General features: G+C 36.6%; 1 protein-coding gene across 4 annotated transcripts in view; it reads left to right on the plus strand.

Annotated features, from left to right (window-relative positions):
* Positions 1-4,451, plus strand: part of rnf111 (ring finger protein 111) — a 47,950-nt gene extending 43,499 nt beyond the window's left edge. For 2 of the 4 annotated variants that reach the window (XM_081353042.1, XM_081353041.1), the window contains exons 13-15: positions 90-176; positions 649-752; positions 2,642-4,451. In XM_081353042.1, coding sequence (XP_081209168.1) covers positions 90-176; positions 649-752; positions 2,642-2,759 — 309 coding nt within the window. In that variant the 3' untranslated portion in view covers positions 2,760-4,451. The remainder of the gene's footprint in view (positions 1-89; positions 177-648; positions 753-2,641) is intronic. The other 2 variants (XM_081353044.1, XM_081353043.1) reach the window with 1 other exon arrangement.
* Positions 4,452-11,315: the final 6,864 nt, after the last annotated feature.

Raw genomic sequence — 11,315 nt, forward strand, 5'->3', positions numbered from 1 at the left:
CTGATATGTAGGAAAAGGTTCCATGGAGATGACAGAATGCATTACATTTCTGAATAACAGTAATCTAAAACCCTGCCGCCCTAATACAGAAGGTGGTGGAGAGAGACACTGAGGAACAGTTAGCACCTGAAGCATGGGCATCTGTTGGGAAAAATATGCACTCAACCTCAAACTCGGTGAGAAAAAATGTGAACAAATAGTTTGGGAAAACATGTTTTAGCTCACATATTGTGTAGATGTTAACGGGGGCAGGAATAGTAAAAAATGGCGTAGTCAATCTAGTTGAGGAGCACATTGACAAAAATGTGTGTCTGTTTATTAAAAAATATATAATGTGCATTGTCTGAAGTTTAGGTTTTGTTTCTGCTTGACCTGTTTATGATCAGCACACTGTTCGTAACAAAAAACACGGTTGCTATGTTTATGTAACATGTTATGCTGCTCTTTGTGGTTATTTTTTTGTATCTGCAGCAATTATTGTTAAAAGATACCAATTAAAAACATTCATATAAACTATTTGCATATGCTTTGGGGGAAAGAAGACACAGAAAGAGCTAATATGTGTGCTAGTGTTGCTCACCAGTTCATGAGAATTGGGGTGCAGTGAGACTACTCATAATGGTTATGCTTTTTTTTTCTCATGCACAGAGAAAGCTGCATGGTAAGCAAGAGGAGGAGGAGGAGGCAGAGGAAGACACGGAGGAGAAATGCACCATCTGTCTGTCTATACTGGAAGAAGGGGAGGATGTCAGGTAAATGCTTACAACACTGTGAATTTGAGATTGTAGTATCCTTCAAATGATGCTTGCTTTTTTTTTCTAAATGGTTTTTGAGAATGAGGCTCTTTACAAAAGGCACTCAATTGTGTAATTTATTAAATTATTTGTTTTGTCTGTGCGCGCGTGTATTAGGGGTTGAATGACTTCAGATTTTTTAAAGTGGACATTTATGTGATGAAAGTCGAGTCGACGTCGAATAGACGCTGATGATGTCATTGATGAACAAATAAACCTGAACTTCGAGCTGAGACTCGAACACGAGTTGCTTTGTGCACAGCTACGGTATATGACACAGCGCTGCCCACAAGGCTATTCACATAACAGCTTATCTTTTAACAGTTCTTTTGTCTTTGGATTTATTTTATATGAATACGTTAGTGAGAGAGTGATTGCATGCAAATTAATTCTACCTGGCAGTGTCTCTCTACTAAGTATGGAAGCTTGTTTCCGCCACAGAATAAAACATTTTAAAAGATAATTGCGACTTTTTATCTCACAATTGCGAGTTTACATCTCGCAATTCTGACTTTATTTCTCAGAATTGCGAGATATAAAGTCAGAATTATGTGAAATAAAGTCGCAATTGCGTGTTATTAAGTCAGAATTGCGAGATATAAAGTCAGAATTGCGTGTTATAAAGTCAGAATTATGACTTTTTTTCTCGCAATTGCGACTTTATATCACGCAATTCTGACTTTATAACACGCAATTCTGACTTTATATCTCGCAATTCTGACATCTTTTCTCAGAATTGTGAGATATAAACTCACAATAGTGAGATAAAGTCCAATTCTAAGGAAAAAAAAGACAGACTTTTTTTTTTATTTACCTCAGAATAGTTTATATCTCAAAATTCTGACTTTATAACACGCAATTGCGACTTTATATAGTGCAATTCTGACTTTATATCTCCCAATTGCGACTTTATTTCTCAGAATTGCGACTTTATATCCCGCAATTGCGACTTTATATCTCGCAATTGCGACTTTATAACACACAATTCTGACTTCATATCTCGCAATTGTGAGAAAAAAAGTCAGAATTGTGAGATAAAAAGTCGCAATTATTATTATTTATTTATTATTCATTGGCGGAAACAAGCTTCCATAACTAAGAGTGCAGCTGTGGGTTTTAGTTATTAAGAAATATATGCTTGAACTTTTCAGTTTCTAAGCTTTTTTTATTGATAAATGACAGAACAGTGTTGACAATACAGGCCATGTATATAGATCATGACCAGTGACCAGAGGTGTAAAGTCCAGGTTCAGAAAGTAAAAGTCCTCCTCAGTATTTTGTTCCAATCACCTGGATTTGCTAATTGGCACAGTTTTTCAGCCAGGAGATAGAACTAATTAGTGAAATCAGCTGGCTGAATTCATGGGTGGAATAAACATATGGCAGGACTTTTACTTTCTGACCCATGGACTTCACACTGCCAGCGACTAGTCGGCGTCAAGCTTAAAGCGTCATGGCAGAGCGTGTGTGTGTGTGTGTGTGTGTGTGTGTGTGTGTGTAGATATGTGTATATGTATATATGTGTGTGTAATTTTTTTTTTTCTCTTACCTTTTTCACTTGTCAAACCATGAATATAGCACAAGTAGCTGGCATGGTGTTAAATTATAATCAAACAATTTTAGATTTGGGACTCCCCAAGGTTCCATTTAAAGTTTGATCCAGATTAGGCAGTTGGTTATCATGAATACTTTCTCTCTTTATATTCTCTGCTGCCCTCTGGAGCTGGAACATGTGAATTACTATGTGTTTTAATATTAAAAGTCTGATTTCATCGTATAGAATGTTCATTTTTAAAGTCATCTGATTGTATTTATCCACCTATCCTTTTTCTTCTTTTTTTTTGCAGGCGTCTTCCATGTATGCATCTCTTCCATCAACTGTGTGTAGACCAATGGCTCCTCACTAACAAGAAATGCCCCATCTGCAGAGTGGACATCGAAGCTCAGTTATCTTCAGAGAGTTGATGCTATTTTTCTTGCGACCCTTTTGTTGGACATTTATTTGTTGGTTTCCTTTTCATTTTTGTCAGTAACGCATTCAACCAAAGATGGCATGAAATACCTGCGCAACTATGGGAAAAAAGAAAAACAACAATCCACAAAAAAAAGCATCAAGCCTAGCGTGCCAGCTATCATGTAGTACCAGTACAGCTAGAAAAAAACATCTTCATTAAGGGTTTTGAATTGTATTGTATTTATAAAGGGTTTATGTAGCTTTTGTTTTCATAAGTGTCATTGTATTTTATTTTTGCATGGTTCCTTGCAATGCATTTCTTTGCACATATAATGAAATAGGCCTCAGAAGGCCTGAGAACTTGCAGGTGAGGATTGCTGCTCTGGTAAAGAAGCATTTTTACATACCTGATGCCTTGCTTTACTGGAATAGAATGTCAACCTCCATTTTAAAACATTGCAGGACTCAATTTTATGATCAGTATATTGATTAGTTTTATGTTTTAGACAATGTGATCTATCTGAAATAGATTTTTTTTAAGTGAATCAAGACATTCCTTAATTAGGAAACAAGATCATGGTTAAGAGATCAGCTGCTGTAACTGTGTTCACCCTCACGCCAATTCACTCTCAACACGGGAAACTGGGCTGGAGTCCATTCCGTTTCACTTCAGCTCATTAACAGTGCTAACTGAATTCAGGAAGCTGGTTTAACAAATGCTCCATGTACATTTAATTTGAAATGTATATGCATTAGATCCTGAACTGATGGCTTTGAAATGAATTCAGCTCCAGCCCTGATGAGAACCAACTGCACACTTCACCGCCATTCACACGGTTGCGTTCCATCGTCCCCTCTCAGCACCTCAATCTGACGTCACATGTAACGCACTTCACCTAATGTATTTTCAAAGAGAAGAGAAAGAGAAAAAAAATGAATGTCACCTCTCTGTATTCTGATTGTTGTTTTTTTTATAGTATAATGAAGTTGGATTTGTGATTGGGCAATGGGGAAAGTGTCATTTCTCAGAGAAGCTCGATATGTTGACTTGGTTCTGTGAGGATTACAGGCCTAAAAAAAACAGCCACCGCAAGTGTGAAGTGCTGGGAAATAGATTATTTATTATTTCATCAGGGTCTCCTAGCCTGCTTCATGTATCTCTCTCAGCAACCTCGAAACTGACTCTTGTTATCTGATTATTTCTTCACAATTATTATCATTAACATGCATTTGTTCAGCAACTGTGCAGCATTTTTTTTTTTCTTTTTTTTTTTTTTTTTGCTGCTGTGAAATCCTAACACTAATATTAATCTCAACTAGCTATCTTGCATATACTTGCACATGAGAGACAGACGACAGGAGTGTTGTGAGAATGAGAGTGTGCTGAGGCCGTGTATTTCCACTCTGATTGCCGAATTTCGAGGAAAAACTGTAATAATTTTGAATGGAGTGTTGGAATGCAGTACTTAATGGCAGGCATCCATGCATTCATAGACTCAATGGCCCCAGGATGATATTCCATGGGATTTATATTAGTTTTAAAATAATGAAATTAATAAAGTTAGGTAACTCTTTTATGTGTCCGGTTTTGTGCCTCCTTGAATCCGACACCCTTTTGAAGAATTTAACCATGGGGACTAGTTTCCATCAATACCGTGGTTATTTTATTCTTTCTAAAATAAAGCAGTAAGGTTTGCATTGGGTACTATAGTCATTACCTCATTTCAAATGTCTTGTATACTGTACAACGACTGAGGAGACAATTGCTGCCCACTGCACCAGATGTGTGTGTTCACTACTACTCACTGCTGCTAATGTGTGTGCACCAACTTGAAAGGGTTAAAGGACAAATTAAGAGTATGGGTTACCATGCTTGACCTTCACATCACTGTCACTTTACAAAAAAGGTGAAACGCAATAACAATGTCAGCAATGGGACTGAGAAAAATGTTTATGTAGACTGTGTACTACACAGCTTCCAACATATTGATAGACGGTCACTATTAAGAAAAATACAAATTGGGATATTAAACTTATTTTAGGAATGTTTTATCTCATAAACCTGCTTGTTAAAAAATGTACCTTTAGTACTAGACAAGAAAAAGTATATTGTGTTTGTTTTTGTCTTGCAATATTGATGGAAATGATGGAACATCTCAAGATTTGGGTCAAGTTGAAAGTGATATAAGTAGTTCACCTAACCAAACGCAAAATTATTGCATTAAATTTGATATGAAGCAATTCATAAACGGTAATAGTAATGACAGTGACTGCTGGTTACACTGCAAAAAAAAAAAAATGTATATATAATATAACAAAATGTGACATTACACAAACACTCATTTTTTTTTCTAAAGTTATTATGACCGCCGCTAGCGAAATCGGTCATATAGGGATTGTCAAAGTTTTTTTTTTTTTTTTTTCATCTACTGAATTTTTCGTCAACGATACCAGGGACACTGAAACACCGGGGAACATGAAATTTGGTGGGCATGTAGCCCCACTAGACTTTTACGGAAAAATTTCGTTTGGTCCCCGGGGGCCACTCCCCCCCCGCGCTGGGCCCCCCCAAACCCAAAAAATGCAGTTTTTCCTAAATAACTACCTGAACCGTGGCACCGAGGATGAAGGAATTTTTATGGTATGTTGGTCTTAAGGGCCCACATCAACCTAGCCCATAATCACTCATTTGTGATTTGCGCCCCTCCCATAAAAAATGAAAATGCTATATTATTCTGCTTTAATCGCCCCTATCTTCAGTGGAGATGTTCAGAACTGCACCATATTTCATGTGTATGATTAACTTGACATCCTCTGGGGGTATCCTCTGCTAAGTTTCGTAGAATTTCATCCATGGGGGGGTATAAAATAAATTCATTTATGTGCACATTTAGTGACTGTACACACATCGGCCTGTAGATGGTGCTGTTGAGCGAAGGGTTGCTGGTTTAGGATGATACTGTCACACACACACATGCAGGAATACAAACAAACACAAGCATGCACACACACCTATACACACACATACAAATCCACATGCACAGACACACACACACAAACACACATGCGCACACACATGTACGCACGCATAGACACACACACAGACACACACATACACAAACACACACACATACACACACACACAGACAGACATGCACATACTACTACTTTTTTTAGGTATCAGCCATATACCCGATTTACCAATACCCAATGTGTTATGCTTGGGCAGTATACTAATGAGGTGGGTGGGACATGTTTCATGCCATGTTAGATCACATCCTGAGAGTCTACGCTTTCAGAAAATATATAGTTTATATAGTTGAATCAGTTTTCTCTTCATGGTACAGACCAAAATGTATTGTGTGTACACTTTCTTCACCTAAATCCATAAAATCCCATTAATTTCTTCACCTAAATCCATAAAATCCCATTAATTTCAATGGGACATTTACTTAAATGTTCTACTAGGTACAGTGGGAATGAGTTTAATTTTGTTAACATTGTTTTTTTAAAACTCTGGGACCAGGGCTACAAGATAAAACCACTTTTTTGGGGAAAAAATGTTTTTATTTCAGTAAAACACAACAAAACCATGCCAAAGTCAGATAACTGACTTTTACCATCAACAGGCACCTCAACCGTTTGGTAGAGGTTTGTAGAAATTGTCTGTGAATTATTAAACAAACTGCCGATGTAGCATGAAAAAGACTTGCTTGAACACAATAAGTGTGTATTTGAAACTAATTTTTGTAATACAGTATATTTAATACAGTAATACAGTAGGGAAAACCACTGTTATGGATGTGACGTTTTCACATTATGGATGTTAAGTGTCTAAACTAATGACTTTTGATATAAAACTTAAATAGTAATGGCAAATAATTACAAAACTCTAAATTATCCATGATCCACAGGAATACTCCAGACAGTCTTTTAAAATATACAACTTATATACATAAACACGCAATACAGCCAAATTGCTCCACGTCATTTATTTTTGTGGAAAGCCAGTGCAGGCCTGAGCGGCGGTCATATTTTGTACCGCCATGCGGTAGCCTACATCTAGTTTCTTTCCAACAGCGCCGGTAAGGTTTACAGCACAGGTCCGTGTCTGTCTTGCCTCCCCTGAGCCCATTGAGTTTTATTAGCAGACCACCTAAAGCGTGCGGTGGGTTTGGTGCAGGTGTTGTGCCGAATTTCGACCGGTAATAATTTGGCAGGGGGTCGAAATTTGGCACAACACGTGCAATTAAGAATAAATGTGGGAAAGTCACATGAGAGGAGGCAATGCCTCCATCACGCTGTGATTGGATATATATTTTGGTTCGTGAGCCTTCGCGAATGAAAATGATGTTGCTAATGGGGATAGGCTTACTAGCGCATCAAACTTTAAGTGGACTGAAAACATAATGACTGTGGGCTTTTTTTTTCTAGTGAACAAATCAGCTTTGGTGAAATTAAAATTATAGCCTACGTTGTGTCTGTGACCAGGAAAAGAAATAAAAAGAATAGCTGACATCAGTTCACAAATAAAACCACAATGTAAATGTGTTTGCTGGGTATTTTATATAATTGCCAACTGATACGTGCCCAATGTGGCACGCTACGAGTTCGCAACATTGAAACAACGTAGAATTGAAATGTGTTGCGCGATGTAGCAACTAGCAACGTTGTTGCGCGACATTCAGCAACTGAAGGTGATGATACACAGGGCCACTTTTTGAGCAATGTTGCTGGGCAATGTTGCCGTAAATGGGCAACCAGATCTAAATTATCCAGAAAGAAATGTATTGCCCATTTTCAATGGGAAAGTGTCATTGCTCAAAAAGTTGCCCTGTGTATCATCACTTTGAGAGACGACGTTCTGACAATGTTTAAAAAAAAATAATAATAATTGTTGCATCACAATAAGTGTATTGTGATTATCAAACCATTTTAGTAACTAAACTGAATTTTATTAGGTTTAGTGACAACATGTTACATTGTTTACATGGTACAATTTCTGGTAAGCTACGCTTTTTATTATTTCAATTCAATTATTGTGATTTGATTTAATATTGACTCATTTGGATAAATAATAGGTAGGATACATTTTTCTCAAGAAAAAAGCAACTCACCTAATGCTGTATAAATATACAGAGAGCCCTATCAGCTGGCAGTATTATTTAAGGTTTAAAATAACTCAAATAAATATAATGCGTTTTTTTATTAGAATAACAACAACTTTATGTAATGATATAAGTAAAAATATAATAAATATGTAATATAGTTCACATATTTAGCAAAATACTCTCTATAGCTCTTTTTTTCTAGCCAACTAAATAGCATATTCATCAAATGGCATTCCTGAGGTAAATGTCATGTGACATAATTGTTCTCCAGCTGTTTTATTGACCCCTTTGTTTGACTGATTAGTCCAGGGGTCACCAAACTAAGGCCCGCGGGCCGACTCAGGCCCGCCAACCCCCTTTGACTGGCCCCCCAGTCCCTCTGCCCCCCACTACTTGAACCGGCCCTATGAGGCAATCCCCAAAAGTCGTCATGGACGGTACGTCATGGTACGGGCGTCACAGTTTGGTGCATACATTTACACGGAGAATACACGGTATAAAAATAAATAAAACTTGCGTGCAATTTAATTAATGTAATGGGGAACTACTGTTAGATACACGGATTCTTAGGGACACCTAATCTGTAGCTCCGCCTTAGCTCTGAAGCTCTGAAGCAGGCTGCGATGTAAAGATTGCAATGCTGGAATATGTTGAGAGAGAGGTATGGGCGCGATCGAAAAGTCGTAAAGTGTTTACTTATGTGTGTGTGTGTGGCGCGGCCGCGATCGAACAGTGGAAACATAAAAACATACTCCGTCATTTAGTTTATGCAGGACATCATTCAAACTGCAAAGTGTTTAAGTTACTGTTAATTACATTTTTAAAGAAAACAAATATATTAATCTGAAATGTAGAAGATTAATTTTCAATTAATTCAGGTACAATTACCAAACATATCAAGGTATTTTTCTTAATTGAATTAATGAACTAATTATATAAAACTATTGTCAGTGCACTACAAATAAACTGGTTCTATGCCTTTACTTTATTAATAAAACTTATTTAAAAAAAAAAAATACAAGGCTTAAGACATTTATTTTTCTTTTGGTGGTCCAGCCTGAGACATGCACAAGCCTTCTGCATTTTTGTTTTGCTTTTCCCTTCACTGTACCCAACCGTGATGTCTGAACCGAAATAACTATGTTATATCAAAGAGTATAGAAGCTTCTATACTCTTTGGTTATATAGCTGACCCGGCCCCGGCCCCCCATCACTGTCAGGAACGATAATGTGGCCCCCAGAGAAAAAATGTTGGTGACCCCTGGATTATTCGATATTATGTATGAGGAATATACATTTCGGTAACTTGTACTGTATCTTTCAACAGTGTTCATTCGTGTTTATTTACTATTAGCTAGTAGAGATGATCAGTTCACGTGCCGCTATGGATCTGTCGCGTCACATTTACAAGCGCCAAAACGGTATTTATTGTTTGAATTTCGTAATAAAAGTGACAGAATCTGAGAGCTGAGATTTTTTTTATATCATAAGTAGTAACCTGCTCTGTCTAGTCTGTCGGTCTCCGTGTCCTCTTTGCTTCGCGATTTTTCTGTGCGTGAGGAAATGGATGTGTGGCGTGAGAGCGTGTGAAAAGTGTCAGTTGCGTGAGTCTCACGGTGAATGCGTGAGAGTTGGCAGCTCTGTAATAAGGTTAACATTTTTGTTAATTTATTAGTTAACGTTAACTAATGATAAAAAATACTTCTAAATATTTTTTTTATTTTAATTTTAACATTTGATACATTAAAATGAAAAGTTGTATCTGTTAATATTATAGGCCTACTTAATGGACCTGGACTAACATAAACTAACAATAAACATATGTATCTTTTATTAACTAACATTAACAAAGAATAATAACTACTGTAACAAATGTAGCTATTGCACATTGTTAGTTAATGAAATGAGTAATGTTAACAATGGGGCCTCAATGTAAAGTGTTACCTATTATCTCTATATTTCTTTTGCACTTTAATCTGTTTGAAACATTTGTTTACTTTATACATTTTTGGGAGCTGGTAAGTCCCGCCCCTTCCGCTAACCCCGCTGGACCTCTAGGTTGAAAAATCGTCAATGCAAGTGAATGTGAGAAAATAATTATTTTCTGGTCCCGTTTGAATTTTGCCATGAATGTGAACATATGTTGTCTGTGAATTTTTAATATAATTTTTCGTGTGAAGAATGCTACAATTTAGCGGGTAGAAGTTTGATACGGTTAGACTTTTGAGTGAGAGCACTTTGTGGACTACAACTCTTCGCTGCTTTCGACGCGTTTGATACGGGAATCTGAAGAAAGAACAGCCCATTTGGTTTGAATGGTGACATTTGGGTACAAAACACACAGGCATCTCGATCTGTCTCCATATATTATCTCAGCATTAGCACCGTGATTTGACAAGTGGAGGGAAAATGTGTTATGGGGTGACGTCACATAGGCGACATGTAGTCTTTCTCGTTATGTCTTTTCCACAACTGCTAGCCGAAGAATCATACAATATACTGTCAAACTCGTAACATGAAAAATTAAATAAAAAAATCACAGACAACATATGTTCACATTCATGGCACAATTCAAACGGGACCAGAAAATAATTATTTTCTCACATTCACTTGCATTGACGATTTTTCAAGGTCCAGTTGGGGTTTTACGGATGGGCGGGACTTACCAGCTCTATTGTTTTATTGTTCTTTTTGTGTTTGGTAACTTGATTCAATACTGTGATAATACAATATAAAAGCAAAAATATTAAAAGCAAGAAATTATCGTTTTGTTAAAATTGTATATCATCACATGCCTATTACATTGTCAATGTACAAAATAGAATTTTATATATATATATATATATATATATATATATATATATATATATATATATTTTTTTTTTTTTTTTTTTTTTTTTGTGTGATGCAATGTAATGTTTATTTAATCAGGAAAATATAACAGTATAAGTGTAACATGAATTAACATTTGATATACACATCATATATATAGCCACTTTTCCAAATTATTATGCAAGTTACATTGGATTTCGGGTATAAAAATTCAGATTTTAGTTTTTCAAAGAAAGTGCTTGTTTGTTTGTTTGTTTGTTTGTTTGTTTGTTTTATTTCTCATATCTTTTTAGATAACTGGTATCAATCTCAGAGATGTTTGATAAATAGTTTGTCAGGTCTTCTAAGGTAAATGGAAAACCTGAAAATAGGTCGTTCCACATTGTTAAGAAAGTCACAGTTCTCATGAAATATTGGGAGGAATATTCCCAAGAACCTCTCCATGAAGGCTGGCAGCTTTATAGCCACCACATTTATTCACTGAAGAATGCTGTGCTGCAGTGGATAGTTCAGATGGATGGGTTGCTGAATGGCCACAGTGTTCCAACAAGACTGTGACATCAGCCGGTCAGCGGGTGATGAATTGGGCTGGAATATTGGGAAGTGAGATGAAAGGTCCCTTAA

This window comes from Scardinius erythrophthalmus (genome assembly GCF_964197995.2).
Source record: "Scardinius erythrophthalmus genome assembly, chromosome: 2".
In the NCBI taxonomy this organism is placed as follows: Eukaryota; Metazoa; Chordata; class Actinopteri; order Cypriniformes; family Leuciscidae; genus Scardinius; species Scardinius erythrophthalmus.